Below are 23,344 nucleotides of genomic sequence, written 5' to 3'. Positions count from 1 at the left end.
GGCACCTAGGTGGCTCAGTTGGTTAAGCATCTTGCCTTCAGCTCAGGTCATGATCTGAGAGTCCCGGGACTCTCACTTCAGGCTCCCTGCTGACTGGGGAGTCTGCTTCTTCCTCTGCTCCTCCCTCCAGCTTGTGCACACGCTCCCTCCTCTCTCTCTCAAATAAATAAAATCTTTTTAAAAAAAATTTAAGGGGCACTTGGGTGGCTCAGTAATTAAGCATCTGCCTTTGGTTCAGGTCGTGATCCCAGCTTCCTGGGATTGAGTCCCACACTGGGCTCCCCGCAGGAGGCCTGCTTCTCCCTCTGCCTGTGTCTCTGCCTCTCTCTCCGTGTCTTTCATGAATAAATAAAAATAAAATCTTAAAAAAAATTTTAAGCAAGTAAAGAAATGGTTGTATAATTTATACAACCTGTTATGTTTGTTTTTTTGTTTTAATTTTTGATTCCTATTAAAAAACAACCATTTTCATCATTTACATTCAACATTTTAAAAGAAGTTCTAGACAGTATAAAAAGTCAAGGAAAAGATGTAAAAGATATAAACATGGGAAATAAAACTGTCTTTCTTCATAGATGACATGACTATGCAGAAAATTTAAAGGAATATACAAAACTAAAAGAACTAGCAAGTGAATTTAGCAATGTGTCAGGATACAGGATCATTAGAGATTAATAATGAAGCATCAGAACGTACACAATATAGCGGCAAAGGGCGACAATTAGAAAACAAATTTAAAACCAACTGAATTAAAATAGCAAAAAAAAATAGAATATCTAGGAATAAATTCAGTGAAGGTTCTGCATGGCCTATTCACTGAAAACTATAAAAGCAGAGAAAATATTTAAAAGATCTAAATAAAGATACATCATGTTCACAAAATGGCAGACTCAAAATGAAGATGTCAATTTTCCCCGAAATGACTTACAGATTCAACACAATCCTAATCAAAATGCCAACAAGGTCTCTTTAAAAAATTTAGAAGTAGATATTATAGTTTATACAAAAAGGCAGAATACCTAGAATAATCAAAATACTTTTGAAAAAGAATAAGGTTGGAAGGGACACCCAGGTGGCTCAGCAGTTTGGCGCCTGCCTTCAGCCCAGGTGTGATCCCGGGGTCGAGTCCTGCATTGGGCCCCCTGCAGGGAGCCTGCTTCTCCCTCTGCCTGTCTCTCTCTCTCTCTCATGAATAAATAAAATATTTGCAAAAAATGGTTGGAAGATGTAACCTAATTCAGGAATTAATATAAAACTACAGTAATCAAAAAAATAAATAAATAAAACTACAGTAATCAAAGATAGCATAGTGCTGGTATAAAAATACATAAATAAATCAATGGAAAAGAACAGCATATAGAAATAGACCAACATTTATATAATCAACTGATATTTAACAAAATGGCTAAGGTAATCCAATAGAGAAGATAACCTTTTCAACAAATGGTGCTGGTATAATGGATGACTCCCTGGGGGGAAAAAATGCACTTTTCCTGTCACACAGCAAACACAAAACTTAATTAGAAGTGTATCCCAAATCTAAATGTGATAATAAAAACTACTAAAATCTGGAAGAAAGTATGAGAACATCTTTGTGACATTGAGAGGGGCAAAGATTTCTTATGTAGGACTTAAAGAAGTATCTACTACAAAAGAACTAATTGAAAAAATGAACTTTATTAAAATTCAAATTTTTGATATTTAAAACACATAGTTAAAAAAAAGTATTTGCAAAACATACATCTGACCAATGATTTGTATCTGAAATATTTAAGAACTCTTACAACTCAATAATAAGACAAACAACTTAAAACTTGCCAAAATATTTGAATGCACACTTCATAAAAGAAGATATACAAATGGCCAACATGAAAAGATGCCCATCATCACTAGCTATCAGGGAAACGCAAACTAAAATCATAATGATATATTCACAAATGTAAAGTGGTACAGGCACTTTGAAAAACAATGGTGTGGCTCATCATAAAATTAAAATATACACCTTTTATATGACCTACAAATCCCATTGTAGGCTATTTGCTGAAGATAAATGAAAACATGTCCACACAAAGTCTTGTATGTGAATATTCATAGGAGCTTAAAAAAAAAAAAAGGTAACATCACAGATGTCCATCAACCTGTGAATGGCAAAACAAATTGTAATAGCCATACCATTGCATAAAGAAAAACAAAGAATAAATACAAAAACATTGATGACTTTCAAGAGTTATGTGCTAAAGGAAACAATTCGAACACAGAAGTTCTCAATATATTTGATTCCATCTATATGATGTTCCAGAAATTCAAAATTACAAGTAGGTCAAGGGTGCCAGGCTGGCTCAGTCGGTAGCATATATGACTCTTGATCTCAGGGTAATGAGTTTGAGCCCTATGTTGGGGGCAGAGTTTACTTCGAAACAAAACAAAATTAAAAAACTACTACCAGCAGATCAGTTGTTACCTGAGAGTGGAAAAAGAAATATCTTACAGAAGGGCAAAAGGAAACTTTTTATGGTGACAAATATTTTTTGAATATGGTGGTGGTCACACAACTGCACACACCAAATTCATCAAAATGTACACCTAGAATTGGTGACTATGTAAATTATACCTCAACAGAACTAAAAACGAGAAATAAAATATTACCAAGATTGCTATTTTATTGCCATGTCATTCCGTAAGAAATAAATGAAAAATTACAGCAAGACTATTCCAAGAAAACAGTATCTAATCTATGTCTATCCTAAAATCAGTTAAACTCTGATATAAGTATGAGCCCATTAAGGAGACATTTTTATATTTGAAGTAATGCCATTAATTAAATCCTTAAAAATTTTAGGGTCTTGTAATTCAAGGAGCTCATAGGTAAGACTCCCTTATAATCCCCATAAATAAGCTTACAAAGAACTCCCTCTACCCTTTTTTATGTTCATCTCTGGGCCAGGTGTTATAGGAAATATAGAAGCATTATATATACCTTAATTTTAAGGAATTACAGTCTAACTGAAGATACCATTCCCAGACTCATGAATACAAGGGCTATACAGTAGAAACTATTAATCAGTTCCTCCCTATCTGAATCTCCAGGGAAAGCAAAGCTCTCTATTCCTTTCCTTCTAGGAAACACACTTACTGATGCTGATGACAACCTTAAAGTTAGCAACCAGTGGGTTGCTTATAAGCAGCAGCACATTTGTTCCTACCAATGTTTTCTTACCAAGAGGTAACTGAGCTTGTTCATTTAACTGTTTATGGTGATTCTACTTGTGAATCAAAAATATTCTGGCTGCAAGTAATAGAACATCAAGTTTTGAACAAGGAAGAAAATTCACCTTACTTATGAAATCTGGCAGTAGAATGGCTGAACCATTCAGAGGCCAAACCACACAGAGCCCAGGGGACATCTTATTTGTAATACCTCTAGTTGTTAAGATGGCTGTAGAGACTCTAAGAATCATGTTTTCACAATATTATATTTAATAACCTTTTTCAGGGGCACCTGGGGTAGCTCAGTGGTTGAGCATCTGCCTTCGGCTCAGGCCATGATTCTGGGGTCTGGGGATCCCCTGCAGGGAGCCTGCTTCTCCCTCTGCCTGTGTCTCTGCCTCTTTCTCTGTGTCTCTCATGAATAAATAAATAAAATCTTTAAAAAAATTAAAAATTAAAAAAAATAAATCTTTGTTAGTAGGCAACTTTTCCTAGGAAATCTGTGGGCTGACTTATCCTTCTATTTTATTAATCCATGTTGATTTTTACCCCTCTTCAAATTGGTCTTTTAGTAGAGTATGTAGCAGCAAGACAACGAAAACCTCTATGCAATCAAGTAACAGAAGCCATACAACTTTTTGCCTTCAAACTATCTAGTCTGAATAGCAAAATCTCTACCATTCTGGTCTCCTACCCCTTACTCGCAATAGTCTTTTCCTTCCTGATCATCTTATGGATTTGAAAATAAAGGATTCTCCAGTCCAAAGCCTGGTGGGAGGTATCTTCCTAGTCTCCTAATTCTGTTTAAGAGACTTCCCACAGAAACCTTGTTATACAGAGTGCTGACATTTCTTAACACTACTAGTACAGTAATGAACTTCATATAGAAGAGTTATATATTTTTTTATATTTGTTTGCCTTTTTTTAATAAAAACTGTATTTAAGGTTTACAACATGAGGGTTTTTTTTTTTTTAAGATTTTATTTATTCATGAGAGACAGAGAGAGAGGCAGAGACACAGGCAGAGGAAGAAGCAGGCTCCATGCAGGGAGCCTGATGTGGGACTCGACCCTGGGACTCCAGGATCACGCCCTGGGTTGAAGGCAGACGCTCAACCACAGAGCCACCCAAGTGTCCCTTGTTTTGTTTTTAAATAAGGAGTTCAAAATATCTTTTTAAAAATCAGTTTCAGAGGTAGACTTTAGTGATTCATTGGTTGCATATAACATCTAGTGCCCATCACATTAAGTGCCCTCCTTAGTGCCCATCTCCCAATTATCCCTCCCCCTCTCCCCCAGCAACCCTCAGTTTGTTTCCTAGAGTTCAGAGTCTAGAAGAGTTATGTTTTATTGTCTAACCTAGAGATCTAATCACCATTCTAAGCTAATGACTTTCAAATTTATAAAATTCCAGTACAAAATTCTCCCATGAACTTCATACTCCTATATGCAACAGTCTACTAAACATTTCCACATGAGTATCTAGTAAGAATCTCAAATTTAAGGTGTTCAAAACTAAGTTCTTGATATTCCCTGTAAAACCTGCCCTTCCCATAAGATTCTCCATCGTAGTCAGTAATATCTCCATACTTCTTTCCAGGTGGATATTATGACTCCTTTCTTTCTCTCATACCCTCCATGTGAAATGCGAGCAAATCCATAATGTTCACAACCTGCTCTAAGCCTGATTTACTGCAGCAACCTCCTCAATAGTCCCCCTGCTCCTTTCCCTCAAATCTACTCTCAGGAGAGCAAAACAAAGTCTGATCATACCACTCCTCTTAGCAAAATCTCTCATCAGCTCTTTAATCTTACCTCTTGCTTACTAATAACTTCCTTTGTTACTGGGATTTTTGCCTTAACTCTGAAACCTCTTCACATGCTCAGGGAGGAGCCAATTTCTGGAAAAAAACAGCTTGAATGTCTACAAAGACTATGATTAAAAAGTGCAAAGATAGTGAAAATATCTGCTTCGTACCAGTCCTCAGCACAGCAACCAGAGCGATCCGGTGTGTTCAGTGGCTTCTCATCTCATTCAGGATAAAAGCCCAAAATATCACAATGGCTTCTAAGACTACAACTTTATGACCTGCCTTCTACCGCTCCAACCTCAGCTCCTACTACTTTGCCCTTGCTCTCTCCACTGCCGTTGATCTGGCTTTCAGGCTGTTTCAAGAACACACCAGGCATACTCCTACTAGGGCCAGTGAGCATGTTAACCTTTCTATCTGAAAAGCTGTTAGTCCAGATATTCTAATGGGAAACTTTCTTACCTCCTGAAGGAGGTCTTTAACTCAAATGAATCTACCTCTTACTTATTCCTCCCTTCCTAATCAAAAACTTTAATCTCCCATCTCTGAATTAGCTACTTCCTTTACTTTTTTTTTTCTTTAAAGTATATCAACATATACAAAAAATACTTATAATCATTTTATTATTAATCTCTCCCTATTAGAATATAAATGCCGTAAGGGCAAAGATATCATTAGTTTTGTTCACTACTGCATCCTCAGTATCTATAATAGTGCTGACACATGGTAGGAACTAATGAAATACCTATTAAATGAATGAACAAACATATTTTAGAAATAAAAATTAAGAAGCCTTGGTAATGTGAGTGAGAGAAGCAAAGGTTTTTGGCATATAGAGAGCTATGTGGCTGAGGCAAAAAAAAAAAAAAAGAATTGTTTTGTTTTCTTCTTTGGAGTCTATGATCACTAGTAAATTAGGTATTTCAGAATCTGGTTTTCTATCTATCCTCATGAAATCTATATTTATTAAATCTGCATTTTTTAATATTTATCTTTTTTTTAATTTTTATTTATTTATGATAGTCACAGAGAGAGAGAGAGAGGCAGAGACATAGGCAGAGGGAGAAGCAGGCTCCATGCACTGGGAGCCCGACGTGGGATTCGATCCCGGGTCTCCAGGATCGCGCCCTGGGCCAAAGGCAGGCGCCAAATCGCTGCGCCACCCAGGGATCCCTAAATCTGCATTTTAAACATAAAAGTTGTACATATATAATAGACTTTAAACTTACTAATGTGAGAATCAAATACTGCTATAAAGTGGTCTTGAGAGAAAAACTTTGTAAGTCTTTAATTTAGATTATTTCATTCCCTAAGGAACAAGCCTCAGTGCTATAATAAAGTTCCCTGAAAGCAGGTCTAACATGATACATTAAAGTATTACAAATTTTTTTCTCTGTACTTTAGATATAATCTGCTGTATGAATTTAAAGTTATTTATTATGCAATATTCCATACAAATAAAGAATGAACGCAGTCTAAATGTAAAATTATGAAGTACAACAAAAAAAAATCACACTTATCTTAGTTTGGGTTATCACGGAGCAGATTCTACAACAAAGATTTAAGTATAAGTGAATTATTTGGGAGAGAAGTAGAGAACTAAAAAAGCAGAAAGAAAAAGGAAGCCCAATAAAAGGTACGCTATTAAGAAAGATAACATTTTAGGAGCTAGTGTAGAACACAAACCTCAGAATCATCCTACCTGAAATGTCAAGGAGCTGATGTATCTGTATTGAACTTTCATCAATCATTAATTCAAGGATGTTCAAAGGGAAAAACTAATTCCCAGGACTTGTATATAAGTAGTGCTTTGCTTTGGCAGCCAGACAAAATCCATAGGGGAAAATGCAAATATTGCCAGATAGAAGGCAGGCTGGCACACCATGAAATGTCCAAGAATATCTGGGTTAGACATCCAACAATATCTGCTATAACAGTGAACCCACCAGCCATCATACGAATGAGAATGTGAGTTAACTCCACTGCACACAGCGATGTTTTCCATCCATATCTCATCTCACTGCTTCCTTGACCAGAAATAACAACTATTCTCAAATTGCTGTTCATAATTCCCTTGCTTCTGTAATAGTTGTTTTGCATGCATTTTTTGTATTAAGAATATGCCATTATTTTACGTTAAAGCTTTAAAAAATGGCATTATAAAATGTAGTTGGGATGCCTGGGTGGCTCAGTGGTTGAGCATCTGCCTTCAGCTCTGGGCGTGATCCCGGAGCTAAAGTCCCCCATCAGGCTCCCACATCAGGTTTCCTGCAAGGAGCTGCTTTTCCCTCTGCCTATGTCTCTGCCTTTCTCTGTGTCTCTCATGAATAAATAAATAAAATCTTAAAAACAAAATAAAATAAAATATGTAGTCTTCTGTAAAGTGTTTAAGTTTTCCACTCAATTTTATGTTTCTAATATCCATCCATGTAAATATGTATGGCAGTAGTTTAAATTGTACTCCAGCTGAGTAACAATGCCAATAGTAAGCCAGTTACTGATCCAGATAGGTACCGCTAAGTATGATACATGAAAGAAAAGGTGGAAAGTTATTTCCTTAGCTCTTGCCTCTAGCCTCTACCCTAGAGAGCTATGTTATCACAAGTGGCTCCGCATGCCTCACCCAAGTTGTGATAGTTTTCTAATCATCCTCAAACTCTCCACAAGTCTGGAAGAATCCATTGAAAAGATTCTAACGCCTAACCGAAATTGAAGGAGGGAAGAATCTTCACTACCCCCTATAGATGTTCTTATAGAGATAAGAAAAATAACTTACTATTTTTATAGGTCAACATAGGCAATTTTTAAATTTTATTTTAACATCTGCTATCAGACACTACTATGCTTCATAAAAGCTACTTTTCACAACAGGAATCACTGTGATTCTGACACTGTGAAAGAATCCAAGTTCTAAAACATAGCTTCTTTGTGTTACTATAATGAGGCAGGTACCCCACACCACATCAGTAGCCCAGGTTCTGAGAACACCTAGCAGCAAACAATTTTGCAGAATGTCATTATATAATGCTGCCTCAAGTTGGAAACTTATCAAAGATAATTTAAAAGAGTGAAAGTTGTGGCAAAACATGAATAGTCATATCTATTTTTAGTTTAAATTTGTTATCATCACACCATATTGGGCAATGAGAGCATATATTTAAAGTGTCTGACATAACTAACATCAGCTATATTATTTAATAACATTTAAAGGCTAGATAGTAATTGTAGATAAGATGTATATGATACAAAAAGAGGGCACTAATTTTAATACCTGAAAATACAAGGAAATTCTCTTACTTGCTTTATTCCACAGTAATCAGCAATACCGCTGATCAGCTCTGACATAGCCTGAACTTCATGAGATTTTTTCAAATTCATAAATTCATCTAGTTTCACATTTTCACCTGAACAAAAATAAAACAAAATTAAAATATTGCTATGACAAAATGTAACAAAAAAATCATCAGTTAATGTTCGTGTTTTCTGTAGTTATATATGTGAAAATATTAAAGAGATTCCATTTTGTCTGCATGTTAGATTTCTATCAGTTTAGCTGCTACAAATCAAAATTTGAATTAAGAACATAAATAGGAAGACCCATAGAACATTATTATTTTTTTAAATGTTCCCTAAGGGGCATCTGGGTGGATCAGTCAGTGAAGTATCTGCCTTTGGCCGGGGTCCTGATCCCAGAGTCCTGGGATCCAGCCCTGTGTCAGGCTCCGTACTCAGCAGACAGCTTGCTTCTCCCTCTGCCTCCATCCCTGTTAGTGCTCTCTCTTGACACCTCTCTCTCAAATAAATAAATAAAATCTTAAACATAAAATAGAACAAAAATGTTCCTTTACACAAAAAACAATTTGTGGAAAAGACTGATAGCTGGACTAAAATGTAGAGAAAAAATGTGGAGTTGTTCTGTATGACATGATGCTTAAGAAAACCTACTCATCTAAGTATAAGCCAATCTATCAGTGCTTATGTTAGAAGAGCGCAGATAGAAAAATAACACATTGGAAAGAATATAGGAACATATATGAACAGTATATCGCTTCTAGCACTAAAAAAACATACATACACACTCACCAGTTCTCTGTTTTTGACTTCCTCGAAGGGCTGTAAGCAACTGTTCAAAAGGAGTACATATTCCTAAGTTTTGTACAGAATAATATCTCACAGCCAGAGCAAAGGCTTCCACACTCATCAGCTTCTGGGAAGTTTCACAAAATATTTTGGGAAAATTGGTAATACCTAAAACAACCAGGATAAAAAGAGAAATGTTAGCAATATTTACTTAATGCTAATTTGTATGAGATTTTTAAAAAATAAATGAAAAACACTGGATCTTTACATCAAATTATAATATTTTCATTTTGGTGTGAATTTTAACAATATCTCTAATGGTTCCACTATATTTATATTTAATCAATTAGTTATTTGTAGCACTCAGGTTTCTCTTAATAGTGTACAAAATTATATATTTAAATTCTAAATCAAAATTTGACCTTTTTCTTCCAAAAGCCAAAATTAAAAAAGAAAAAAAGAAGAAAAATAAAAGTTTAAAATTCTGCTACACTGTAATGCGGTCATTAAATTTATGAACGGTCCTGGCTGACCTACAACTGTGAAATTAAAGGCAGCCAGTCTGAGGATCTTAGGTGGCTCAGTTGGTTAAGCGCCTGCCTTTGGCTCAGGTCATGATCCCAGGATCCTGGATGGAGCCCCATGGCCCGGCTCCCTGCTTGGTGGGGAGCCTGTTTCTCCCTCTTCCTCTGCTGCTCCCCCTGCTTGTGGTTGTTCTCTCTGTCAAATAAATAAATAAAATCTTAAAAAAAAAAAAAAGGCAATCAGCCTGCACTACACTGTTATTCCCTGTGCACACTGCATGTGGAACAATGGCAATATCCCCATTGGTATAAATGTTACTGTAAAAGACCATGCAGAAATCTTATGTGCATATGTGTGTGCATTCAATGCACTGTCAATATGAGTTTTAAAACTAGGCATGGTGGGACGCCTGGGTGGCTCAGTGGTTGAGCCTTCGGGTCAGGGTGTGATCCCAGAATCCCAGGATCCGAGTCTTGCATCAGGTGCCCTATGGGGAGCCTGCTTCTCCCTCTGCCTATGTCTCTGCCTCTCTCTGTGCGTCTTTCATGAATAAAGATGTAAACTCTTTTTAAAAAAAAAATTTTTTTTTAAAGCTAGTCACGGTAAAATCAGGAAAAAAGAGTTAACATTCTTTCCCTGGTCAGTTTTAAGCCAGACATTCTATACATTTACTGTAGGAACTATTGATTTCCAAATGCTCACTCAGTAAGAAGAGTATGGTCAACCATCATACAAACATCCAGCGCCTCTCTCTGTGTGAGGATCATGTATCCTGTTGAACTCTGGTGTGGACACATCTCACCAAAGTGAACTATGTCATTTGCAGACAGAAGTTTTAAGAAAATTGGAGGATTCACTATGCTTTCTTTTCTCAGAACTGTAATCACTGAAGCATCCGTCAAGATGGAACCTGAGTCCCTGAGTGACTATGACGTGGATATTACTGCTGTCAAACTACCATGGTCTGCAACACAGAGAAAAAAAGTAAACCTCATTCTTTTTAGTCATTAAGTTTTTAGGTTTATTACTACAGCATAATCTCACCTATTCTAATAGAATAGGTGGAAACATATATGTACCCTGACAGATCTGCTTTTTATTTGCTCAATTTCATTTTTATGGCCATTTTTAATATACTTAATCTATTTAGGAAGCTCATAAAAAGATCACTTCAATGTGTCTGTAGTGGTTCAAATAAACTCTTTGGATAGTTCAGTCTAATAAAGTTCATTCACTGAAAATTACTTTTAATAATTAAAAAGCCCCATGCATCCAGTGTTTAAATCAAGGATTTAAAATGTTCATCTTATGAAAGAATGGTAAATCCAGAAAACAACTTTGGTTCTACCAGAGAACCCAAACTATACACTATGAAGTCTATTCTAGCATAGCTGACCCTCCACAGATACTTTAAAAATTATAAAAATTCATTTAAACACACAGAATAATGACGACTCTAGCAAAAATTAAAAGAGGAAAATTGATGAAGTTTGCAAAATTCTAAATAAAAATTACATGGTTAAGATAGTATCTTTTTAAAGCTAATATCTATTAAGTTGTTGCTGGTAACACTGCATTAATTAATAAGAATAAAATGGGCAGAGACCTATAACTTCCATTTCTGATTCAACTAAATAGAAATTCAAGCTACAAAACTACTATAGTGAATTTATTTAAGATATATTTTGTGTATTATATAGTTCTTTGGGTATTTTACAAACTGAATTTAGTAACACGGCCAAAAGTAATAAAATCCACATCAAAATATTTAGGCATGATACAAAGGGGGAAAACTCAGTCAACTATTAAGTGAGACTCTCAGGTTTAAAGGCAGTCTCAACATCCCCAAGTTCCAGGGCAGCAATTTCTTAGAATGTGATAGAATAAGAGTACTAAATCTCAAGGTGCAGAGGGACTATTATAGTAGTCAGTTATTGGACAATGCTGCCAACAGAAAGAAATGTGATGTTTCTGTTGGAAAAATAAAGGTTCATACCAACTTAACTATCCATTGAAAATACTTGAAAAAACCCAAGTCTAACCAGATCTAAATGTTGTTAATTTGATTTTAATTATAGGTCTTGCAGTAATTTCAGAAATCTGGAGATCTAAATTACAAAGCTATTATCTTTTTAATGATGCTTTAAAAAAAAAAATATATATATATAGTATAGTGTTCTGATTCCATCCATTAGTTTACATCCTTTACGGCTACACCAGTTTATTCAGATAGTCTAGAACCTGTGAAAAAAATCTTTCTGAATTACAGAAATACAGCTTCTGTACTGTTTTCAAGTAACCCAGCCTGTAACTTCCACCAGCAACTTTTAAAGATTTGGGGCGGGGGGGTGGTTATCATGTTCTTGTCTTCACTTCCACCTCTGATATAATATGTAATACAAGTTATGTGGCAATGGTAGCGGTCTATTTAGTCCTCACCACGCTTCTCTAGGTACCTGCAGAAGGAGTTTGGGTTCGGCAACTGGCAAAACAGAAACCACAGTGTTACTCATCCAATATTTAATTATTTATTAATTAGCTGGATTTTTTTACACAGAGAAAGTTTTGTTTTTAAATGTGTTGTCACTGCACCAGCATTTTATGTGGCTTGATTATTTTGTAAATATCTCCCCCTACTGGAAGAACCTGTTCTGCTTGATTGCATGCTGTCTTTACTCTTATTTTTTTGTACAGCTTACATCACTATTGCACAGAGATTTCTTGTAATATAGGTTAATTGGGCATGACAGCAAGGGAAGTGAAGAGGCAGAGGAGAAGCTATTTTGTGTAAAAATGAGATCGAGATATCTCTATCTTTTCTTTAAAAAACCAGCAGAGATCAATGTACAAGGAGATAGAAAAATTATGTATACACATTGGATTATGAAAATATCATGGTAAAGAAATAACACTTCAAAACTAAATAAAATAGAAATAATATACTTACATTTTACACAGTTTACATATTTACATTTTTTTAAGTTTTAAAAATAGTTATTTGAATGTTACCTAGCACTTTAAGGAAGAATACTATGTTAGGATTCATAATTCATCAGTATTATAACTAATATTTATTGTATATACACTACATGTCAGGCACCCTGCTCAATAGTTTACATTTAACAGAACAGTCTTAGGAAGTGATTACATAGTGCTCTTATTTAGAGAGGAAGAAATTAAGAGGCTACATGTTAGTCACATTTGCACAGACACCAAATGGCAAGGGATGTGACCCAAGGCAGTGTTCAGCCCTTGCAGGTAATTCCCAAATTTGATAATTAGCATGCCACAGCAGTAAGTTCAGAGGGCAACAAATACAAACAGGAAAGACAGCAGTTAAAATTGCTAGGCAACTATTTGACTGTCAGAATCGGGTCTAGCAAGAATTCCCTCTGGCAGAGATCCATACAATGGTAGTATCTTAAGGTGCTTCATATTCACTTTCTTCATGTTCCTAATACTTTCACTTTACTTCTCTCGACACCTCCTGGTCTACCAGAAGTGATTATAAAGTTTCAAGAAATTTTAAAAGTAATTTTTACACACAGAACTGATGTCTCTGAAAAGGAAATAAAAAGATTTTATAATAAGATTTTGTTGTGCTATTTCTAGAAATAAAACAACCCAACTGCTTCATGCCCCGTTGTAAAGCAACAATACCTTTGAATACCTGGTAGGCACTCAGTAGGGGATGAGTAGATGAAAAGGAATTCTTTAATGCACTTACTACTGCATGCAGCATCACCTGCTCTACTAGGAGAAACAAATTCTAAGATTCTGTGGTGGTAGTGATCACTGATGCCAGCTAGAGGACTCTGATAGCACTGCTGAGCCTGTTAGAATAAAATCTCATCTCAGTCCTAATGTCTACAATCATAAGGTGAGACAAGAGCAACTTAGAAGATTTACAATACGATACTAGATAAAATATAATCATGTGCTAAATAATGAGGCTTAACCGTGTTACAGGTGTTAGGACAAAGGTCGCTATTGCTATCACATAGCCTACAACTATCCCATGCCCTAGAACTTCAAGAAAAATCAACAGTGCCCTCTTAATAATATAATCTTTAAAGGACATGGAAATGTTTTATATTCATTTCTACATTAATCTCCTACAGGTGCCTCTAATTCAAAAGGTTCAAAATTGAAATGCACATTCTTATGCTCTGCAAATCTCTCCTTTCTCTCCTATTTCCTATCTTGTTTAATAACGTCCTTGCTCACTCAGTGCTGAAGTTAAGTCTTTATATTATCTTAAATGCTCCCTGTGCCCTCAATCCACATATCCAGCTATCCATCAATCTTAACGTAAAAATGTCTTTCACTGTGGAACTAACCACAATCCCCTACTATCACTGCCAGAGTTCAAACTCTATTAACTCTCACCAGTGCTACTGCAATAGCTTCACAGGTGATTTTTTTTTTTTCTAATCGATAAAACTCCTATAGGCACAGTAAGTGCTCATAAATGTTGGCTGAGTTGAATGTGTTTTCCACAGGGCAGCCTTAGTGGCTCAGCGGTTTAGCACTGCCTTCAGCCCAGGGTGTGATCCTAGAGACCCAGGATTGAGTCCCATGTCGTGTTCCCAGCATGTAGCCTGCTTCTCCTTCTGCCTGTGTCTCTACCTCTCTCCCTCTCTCTCTCTGTGTGTCTCTCATGAATAAATAAAACCTTGAAAAAAAGAACATGTTTTCTAAAACAGAAACTTACTTATTTTCAATGAAAATTTAATTAAACATTTTAAGGCTGTGACTTCCACAACGATTGACTTAGGCTTTAATCTTTTATATTTGTTTAGCAGACTCCAATCAAAAGTTGAAGTCTGTCTTCCTGAATTATGAAAATTATAGATGGGATGCATTAAATTTTATGAATGTTTATATATCTCCATAATCCTATCAATTATGTAAGTGAAGAAAATAATATATATACTGCTGCTTTAAAAAAAAACTTCTATCATTCAATTACATGCTAGGAAACTTTTTGCCTATGCTACCTCAGAGTAATTTCAGGTTGCATATGAAATGAAATATGCCATTTCAACATGTAAACCATGCTCTTAGAAAGAATAAGGTAAAATTAGCGAAGAATTGACATGCATGTTCTTACTGTACCAATATTAACTTCATATTATATATATAAAGTGCATGTAGCCATCTCAAAAGCACTTTTTACATTTAGTTACTTACAAAAATAAAAATAAATATAAAAATAGGAAAATTGAACTATACATACTTTAACTGTAACAGACCATTTTCATAAACTACGAAAAGTTGAAGGAAAATAAAACTATCATACAAAGAAACAGCAATTTAGAAACTGATTTGGTAAATAAAAAGTAAGACTGATTAAAAAATAAACAATTCCGGGATGCCCAGGTGGCTCAGTGGTTGAGCATCTGCCCTTGGCTCAAGGCGTGATCCCGGAGTCCCGGCATCAAAGCCTGCATCGGGCTCCCTGTCTGCTTCTCCCTCTGTCTACGTCTCTGCCTCACTGTGTCTTTCATGAGTAAGTAAATAAAATCTTTAAAAATAAAAAAATAAAATAAAAAAATAAACATTTCCAAGGTGCTTATTACTACATTGTAGCAAGGTAATAACTGAACCTGAATAAAGCTAATTTGAGATTAATTTATGGGACATGTGTCAACATTTACAAAGCATACAGACAACAAATGTTCCATGTGGATTCTAGGGAGCACAGAAATTCCCACTTAGAATTCTGCTGACAGCCCACATGGGATGTGCTTACTCAGGTCTCTGGGCTTGTTTTTAACTGTCCAAGACCATCTTCTCTCAGGTGTTTTCATGGCTCACTCAAGCTTCTAGGTTTGTGGCTCAATGTCACCATTTTGATGAAAGTTTCTCTGACAATACTGCTTAAAATTGCAACCCCATTCAACCTTTACCCTCCCTGACCATTTTGTAAAATATTTTTAATTTTTTTTTTAAAGATTTTATTTATTTATTCATGGAAGACAGAGAGAGAGAGAAGCAGAGAGACACAGGCAGTGGGAGAAGCAGGCTCCATGCAGGGGAGCCCGACGTGGGACTTGATCCTGGGTTCCCAGGATCACATCCTGGGCCGAAGGCGGTGCTAAACCGCTGAGCCACCCAGGCTGCCCCTTCTCTGATCTTTTACTAATTTTTTTCACAACTCTTATCACCATCTAACATAGCAAATAAGATCCAAAATTACAAAGATTTTTATTCATTACTGACTTCTCAGAACCTAGAATAATGCCTGGTACTTAGAAGGTACTCGATGAGAAAATGAGTAAATGAATGAGCAAGAACTAGGTTTGAATTCTGGTTCTCAGACTGTCTATCCCTTTATGACCATAAGTAATTTATTTATCTGCTTTAAGGCTTGATTTATCTATAAAATGGGAGGAAAATATATATTTTATAATGTCGTTAAAAATACAAACATATATACGTGAATATGTACACAAGTATTTAATGTAAGTACACACAGATGTGCACAAGTACATGCATACACACATACATACATATCATCTATGAGCCTAGAACATAGTAGACAACCCCCAAACCATGAGTCCAAACTAGTAACTGTGTATACTCAGGTCTTTGTTGGAATAAGAAGGTTGAAAACACTCAAATATTTAGGCCCAGAACACTATATAGGCTACTATGGAAGAATCCAAGAGAAAGATCAATACATATACCCAGTTCCTAAACGGAGAACCTGCTGGGTGAAAGGAAGTTCGGGGCCTAGTATAAGACTTGGGTGTAAGACCTCCAATATTAGAATGAAGGCACAACTAGGGACAGGTAAGCTTGAGACATGACATAGGAGTCGAAAAGCCAATCCTCGGTTTGACATTCTAGGCAGGATAACAGCAAGAATTACTCAGTGTTGGGAGCTCAGTGGTTAGCAGTAGCAACCACTATTGTACCATCAGCTTTAAAGTATAGGAGAGAATTCTAATACCACAGTAATTTCTCACAGTATTTAATGTGAAATGTAATAGATATGTTAGAAACTTGACTATGCCTCAAAGACCTGACGTCGAGTTTCAAGTTTTACTATGTTTTAATTTTCTATTATCAAAAGTCTCTGTCTTCAGAAAATAACCAAAACCAAGATATAGATTACTAGAAATCCAACTTCAAACTCCATTAAAAAAAAAAAAAAAAAGGCATTAAAGAAAGAGTAAATTAAGGGGATCCCTAGGTGGCTCAGCAGTTTGGTGCCTGCCTTTGGCCCAGGGTGCCATCCTGGAGTCCCAGGATCGAGTCCCGCGTCAGGCTCTCGGCATGGGGCCTGCTTCTCCCTCTGCCTGTGTCTCTGCCTCTCTCTTATCATAAATAAATAAATAAATAAATAATAAAAAAGAGTAAATTAAATATTTGTAAATATTTTCTGAAGAATACATTTAAAATTTAATAAATTAAATGTGGTATTACCAAAATACAAAATTAATTCCAGATTGCAAAACTTAAAAAATTGATGTTATAATTGTAAAGGATACCTTAAAAATCAACCAGTAAGCACTTTGAAGTCCATCTGTTCTTCTCTTGTTCCTACCACAGAGCTCTCCTTTCCTATTCTGACTGTCATTTCTAAACACCACTATTGGCTCTATCATCCCATGGTGCCTCAACAATGCCAGCCAGTATCTTAGTAACTAACACTACTGGGAAGACAAATATTATCTTTTTCTATACATTGACTTGGACCTAGATCTCCAAGATTTCAAAAATAAAGGAGACTTTTCAGTTTACTTATTATTTGAGGTAGGACACACAAAGAATTTTTGTCCCAGGTAAACTGTAAGCATAATTAACTTCTAACAGGGCATTTTGAAAGAGTAAAATTAAGTCACACCTCTCTCTTAAAATTGTATTGTTTTTCCATTATGCATTTCATTAATTTCAACTTAATTTCATATGCTATTGTTAAAATCCATTACTTACATTTCAACATTAATACAAAATAGATGTGTCTATTCTACTCTTTTTTTCTTTTTAAGATTTTACTTATTTATTCATGAGAGAACACAGAGAGAGAGAGGCAGAGACACAGGCAGAAGGAGAAGCAGGTTCCTTGCACGGAGCCCAATGTGGGACTTGATCCCAGGACCCAGGATGACACCCTGAGCTAAAGACAGATGCTCAACCACTGAGCCACTCAGGGTACCATGTCTATTCTACTCTTAACTGAAATCTAGTTATAATCATTTGCCAGGTAGAAGGAACGTGCAAAAGAAATGAATTTGTATTTAATATACACTTTTGTCTATATAGTTCCTACCATACTTCCAACAGTACTTCCTACTCTTGTTCTTAATTTTTGTAACAGTGTATATAATTAATAAAACCAAATCATTTTTATTCTTTATGAGTCATTATTCAAGGTGGCTGCAAATAGTATAAGTAAATAAAATGCCAACCTAACCTTTAAATTTGCCATTTTGGTTTCAGAAATCAAGAGGGAAGAACAGAGATTCTGTAACGATCTTTGGTGTTGCCTAGAGATACTGGTCGGATAATCTACTGCTGCACCTGAAATGGAGTTTCCCCTAATAAGAGGAGGGACTGTTTTCAGCACTTGATATTATCTATAATAGCCAAATCATGGAAATAGCCCAAGTGTCTATCCACCAACAAACGCACAAAGATGTGGTATATACAGACAATGGAATATTTTTTGTAATATTTTATTTATTTACTCATGAGAGACAACAGAGACAGAGGCAGAGACATAGACAGAGGGAGAAGTAGGTTCCCTGCAGGGAGCCTGATGCACAACTTGATCCCAGGACCCTGAGATCACCACCTGAGCCAAAGGCAGACACTCAACCACTGAGCCACTCAGGTGCCCCCATACAATGGAATATTATTCAGCCATCAAAAAATGAAATCTTGCCACTGGAGTAACATAGACAAAGCTACGGAATATCATACTAAGCAGAATAAGTCAGTCAGAAAAAGACAATTACATTATGATTTCATTCACATGTAGAATTTAAGAAATAAAACAAATGAGCAAAAGGGAAGAAGAGAGAGAGGCAAACCAAAAAACAGACTATAGAAAACAAACTGATGGTTACCAGAGGAGAAGGGAAGTGGGGGGGACAGGGGAAATAGATGATGGAGATTAAGGTTGTGATGAGCATCAGGTGATATATGGAAGTGTTGAATCACTATATTGTATACCTGAAAAAAATGTTACACTGCATGTTAACTAACTGGAATTTAAATAAAATATTTTTAAAAATCTTTAAAAAATTCTAAAAATCTTTTATTTATTTATTCACGAGAGACACAGAGAGAGAGAGAGGCAGGACAGGCAGAGGGAGAACTAGGCTCCCTGCAGGGAGCCTGATGCAGAACTTGATCCCAGGACTCTGGGATCATGACCTGAGCCAAAGGCCGACACTTAACCATTAAGCCACCCAGGTGTCCCAAAAACAAACTTTTTAAAAAAGAAATAAAGACAGACTCTACAAACTAAAAAAGATTAGTTAAGTGAATGTTTGCAAATATATAAATAGTTCATAATAAGTAACAAAAAGTCACAAGAAAAAAATGAAGAATGAGCACAAGTGGTGGTCTAGATCAAGAATTCAAAGAGCTTTGTAATACTAATAAAACTTTCAACCAGTGATTCTTACCTTGAGGTCTACGAGTTCAAGAAGCCTATGAATCATCAAAAGATGTATGCAGTTTTGTATCTATTTATGAAGAAAGATACCATATTTTTTTTGAGGAAAGAGTTCTATAGTACTCATTTAATACAGCCTTTTAATGGGATTTGTGACCTGAAAGATTAAAAGTCACTGTATTTTACTATATTTTCACCCTTTATATTGCCCAGTATTAATATTATAACATGCAATTCAACCAAGTATTTTTCTTCTGGCTAGAGGAATCTAGAGATTTTAAATGTTCAAAACATGAAAACTAAGTACTGGCTACCAAAACAACGTAGGATTATTGTTTCTATCCCATCAGCAGAAAGCTACTAATCCTTAATATAAATTTTATATTTTTGAAGTTAATCTAACTTTGAAAAGATAACATCCCTTTGCTCTTCAGTATTTTTATTATTAAGCAGATCCACAGTGTTGATGGTCAAAGTTACTGGGCTGGCTTTTCTAAATAATGCCCATCTAAGCAAAACAAATAATTTAAGTACCAAAACATATAGGTCACTCTGTTCCATGTGACAAAGTAAATGTTAATAATATTAAATGGTTTTAAATAAATTTGCATAATCTAAATTTAAATCTCTAATGAAAAAGGTAAAATCGTTGCTTGTTTGCACAACCCCAAAAACATCTCAAGTGACGATACAACCATCTGATCCAGGAAAAGAATGAACCACACATTTTATTTTTTGACAAAAAGATAAGTGAACTTAAGCCACATTCACATACTAAGTGAACAGGATGGGGGGGGTGGGGGGGATGGCAAAGAAGATTGAAAACAACAAACAAAAGTAGAAGTAATCTGGGGCACCTGGGTGGCTCAGTTGGCTAAATGTCCGAATCTTATCTCCACTCAGGTCATGATCTCAGAGTTTTAAGATCGAGCTCTACATCGGGCTCTGTGCTGGGCATGGAGCCTGTTTAAAATTCTCTCTCTCTCTCTCCTTCTGCCCCTCCCCCTTCTCTCACCCTTTCCTAAAAAAAAAAAAAAAAAAAGTAATAATTTATATAGTTTAAGTTTGATTAAAGATGACCCTCCTCCTACAAAAAAGAATTATTTCCCAATAATTTAATAATGGAATTATACTTCTATATCTGTCTTTGGTAGAAAATACTAAAAATATTAAGTAGTATTAAAGATTTATAAATGTAGGGGTTTTTGACAAAACGACAGATTCACTGTGTTTAGATAATGCCTTCACATTCCACAGATGCAAAGAGCAGTCAATTAAGAATAATAATCTTTGGGAAATAACAGTTGACAAAGAGCCAGCTGTAGTAAAATTCTGAATAAACTGAAAATATTGTCACTTTTTAAATAAAAAAACAGTTGTCATGGCACATTACCCCACTAAAATGGCATAAACATTCTTAAGAAATGCATACAGAAGAATAGAACAGTAAATGAGGAACAGCTTAACTTGCCAGGAGGGAACACTAGAATTTTATTATGGAGAACTATAAAAACCCATGAAAGCAATACAACTGAAACATACACAGCTGGATATTTTACATTTCAAATATAAAGAATAATGAAAAACTTATTTGAAAAATGAAATCAACTAGTTTTGGATAAAAACACTGTCACATACCTGGAAATTAAATAATAAAAAATACATATATATTAATTGCAAATTTTCACATATAATAACTATGTATTATTATTATAACACACATAAGCCATTTTCTTGGGCAATACTTAGGACATAGGATTTTCATAGATCATTTAGTCTAGAAAGTATAATAATTCTCAGACTCTATCAGATGGTAAGAAACTAGATTAAAATTCTGTTTAGAAAGGAAAACCTTCATCTTCCCATTTTGTTTTGTACAATTACTGGTGTCTTTTCTCTCTTATTGGAATGTGACTTTTTTAAAGACAGAGATTATGCCCAGTTCACTTTTGTATTCAACCATAACACCTAGCACTGTCTTATGCTAAGAAAATGTTAAGTAATCTTTGCAAAAATAAATTAGGATATAAAAATAATCATGCTCTCAAAAGTTGTAAGGCTTAGAGACAGACTACTGACCTATTCTTAACTCTAATAACCACACAAATTTTGAAGAATACTGAACTTGTAGAGGTGATAGAAGTGATGCTCAAGGATTGCTACCTCTTCCTCTCACCTCTCCACTATCAGTAGGGTTAATTTCATTTCAATCAACATCTGGTCCTTATAGCCTAGAGAAGTGATCATTTATACTACTCAAAATATGTAAACTAATTCTAAACATGTAAGGTGGTAGGGAAATGAGGAGCAAGGAATGTGAAATCTTAAATGTCTCTATTTGGGAGACCTTAAATACAATATATCTAAAACTAAATGCATCATTTTCCCAAAGAGCTCCCTCTCCCAATTTTCCTAATTTTGTCAATGGTACATTCATCATTATTCTTCAAGTCATTTCCAAAATCAAAATCTTGGAATTATCTTTGATTCTTCCATTTTCCTAAACCCTATGTAAATATCAGTCACCAAGAACTACCAATTTTCTCCATACAAACTCTTTTAAAACTATCACTACTTTTGCATTTCCATTGCCATCATCTGGCCCCAGGTTCATACTTCAACTCTAGACTATCAGAAAGGAGGCAGTGTCCCATGGAAGAATGATTCCAAATGGTTTAAGACTAGTTTCCAGCAACTGGCTGCAATATGTTTTTCTGACTTTGCTTTCAGCTACTTAAAAATGTATGAATGCTCAGCTTTCTGTTCCTGCCTCCAAATATGTTTTATAGTTTTCATCTTTAGCCTTTTGCTTCTACTGCTCTGCCTACTGGAATGCCCATGATGAGCCATATGTACCCTTACTCAGCTATATGAAATTTAAAAAACATACGAGAACCTACTACGTGGTGCTCACCATATGCTAGAGACCAGAACTCACATACTAGGAATGTCAAATCATTCTAATACAGTGTGCTAAGTACTCTAATAAAGGTAGAAATAAAATAATATACAAATAGCTAGTTTTATTAATTTAATATTATTTGATTTGGGCTTTGGGAGAAGATACAAAATAAGTAGACAGTTACTAAATATTTGGGGTAGGGCAAAGAGGATTGCATGAACAAAATGAGGGAGGGGAAAAATACATGGCACATTAAGGGAATAAGGTAGCAGAAGTACGAGGTATTTGGGTAGAGAGGAACGCCAAGAGAAGTGCTTGATAATACTATACCACTATCTTCTACTCCCTCCCTTCAACTTTGGTTGAAGACATATCTTAAAAGTGAGAATGCACATCAAATTATTTCAGATATTTTCTTTCTTCTTTTTTTTAAGATTTTTAAAATTTATTTATTCACAAGAGACACAGAGAGAGAGAGGCAGAGACACAGGTAGAGGGAGACGCTGGCTCCCTGAGGGGAGCCTGATGTGGGACTCGATCCCAGAACCCTGTGGTCATGACCTGAGCCAAAAGCAGATGCTCAACCACTGAGCCACCCAGACATCCCAATTTCAGCCGTTTTCATAATTAAAGTTGATCTGGAATCAGATCATGTGGGAAGTTCAAAAATTTATTAACCTGGCTGACTCAATTATGACCAGTCATACACTCTTTCATCTCAAGATTCAGGTTGGCCCAGGCCCTTCACATGATCATGGGTTTAAAAGCACGGACTGATAAGGTCTGGAGATAAAAATTTTAAATCATTTCATTCTATAGGATTTGAGAACTAGAAGCAACCTTAGGTAATGTTTAGCCACGTGACCCATAACTATCTTTGGCTGCTGCTCTCCTTTGAGAATGTGAAACAAACTCCTGAATTCATTTTCAGGGGGTAAAAGGAAACTGACTGGAGGCCACAGACCAAGAGCCATCATCGCTGGTACTTCGGAGGGCCAGGGAAATTCAGATGGCAATGCTGGCTAGGGGGTGAGGATACACTTGAGGGAATACACGGAGCTATTTGCCACACAGTGGTATGCAACAAAACAGCCAGATCTTCTGATTTTTTTTTTTTTTTTTTACAAGAGAAACTACAATTCCAGATTTGTGGGTGTGTGTTTATGTGCATGTGCATATATTAAAT

The 23,344-nt window shown here is 35.6% G+C and overlaps 1 protein-coding gene across 16 annotated transcripts in view; it reads right to left on the bottom strand.

Annotated features, from left to right (window-relative positions):
• The window catches only part of METTL25 (methyltransferase like 25), a 130,113-nt gene that overhangs the window by 97,539 nt on the left and 9,230 nt on the right, over positions 1 to 23,344 (bottom strand). For 9 of the 16 annotated variants that reach the window (XR_012005725.1, XR_012005726.1, XR_012005723.1 and 6 more), the window contains 2 exons: positions 9,101 to 9,265; positions 8,315 to 8,421 (listed from right to left, as the gene is read on the bottom strand). Coding sequence is in view for 1 of the 16 variants with exons in the window: in XM_072772928.1 (XP_072629029.1) it covers positions 8,315 to 8,421; positions 9,101 to 9,265 (272 nt within the window). In the remaining 15 variants the exon portion in view is untranslated. Of the gene's footprint in view, positions 1 to 8,314; positions 8,422 to 9,100; positions 9,266 to 9,630; positions 9,818 to 10,324; positions 10,912 to 19,266; positions 19,414 to 20,113; positions 20,255 to 23,344 lie in introns of those variants that run through there. The other 7 variants (XR_012005736.1, XR_012005733.1, XR_012005734.1 and 4 more) reach the window with 5 other exon arrangements.

Source organism: Canis lupus, chromosome 13 (genome assembly GCF_048164855.1).
Source record: "Canis lupus baileyi chromosome 13, mCanLup2.hap1, whole genome shotgun sequence".
Taxonomy (NCBI): domain Eukaryota; kingdom Metazoa; phylum Chordata; class Mammalia; order Carnivora; family Canidae; genus Canis; species Canis lupus.
This window is presented reverse-complemented; position numbering and strand designations above follow the sequence as displayed.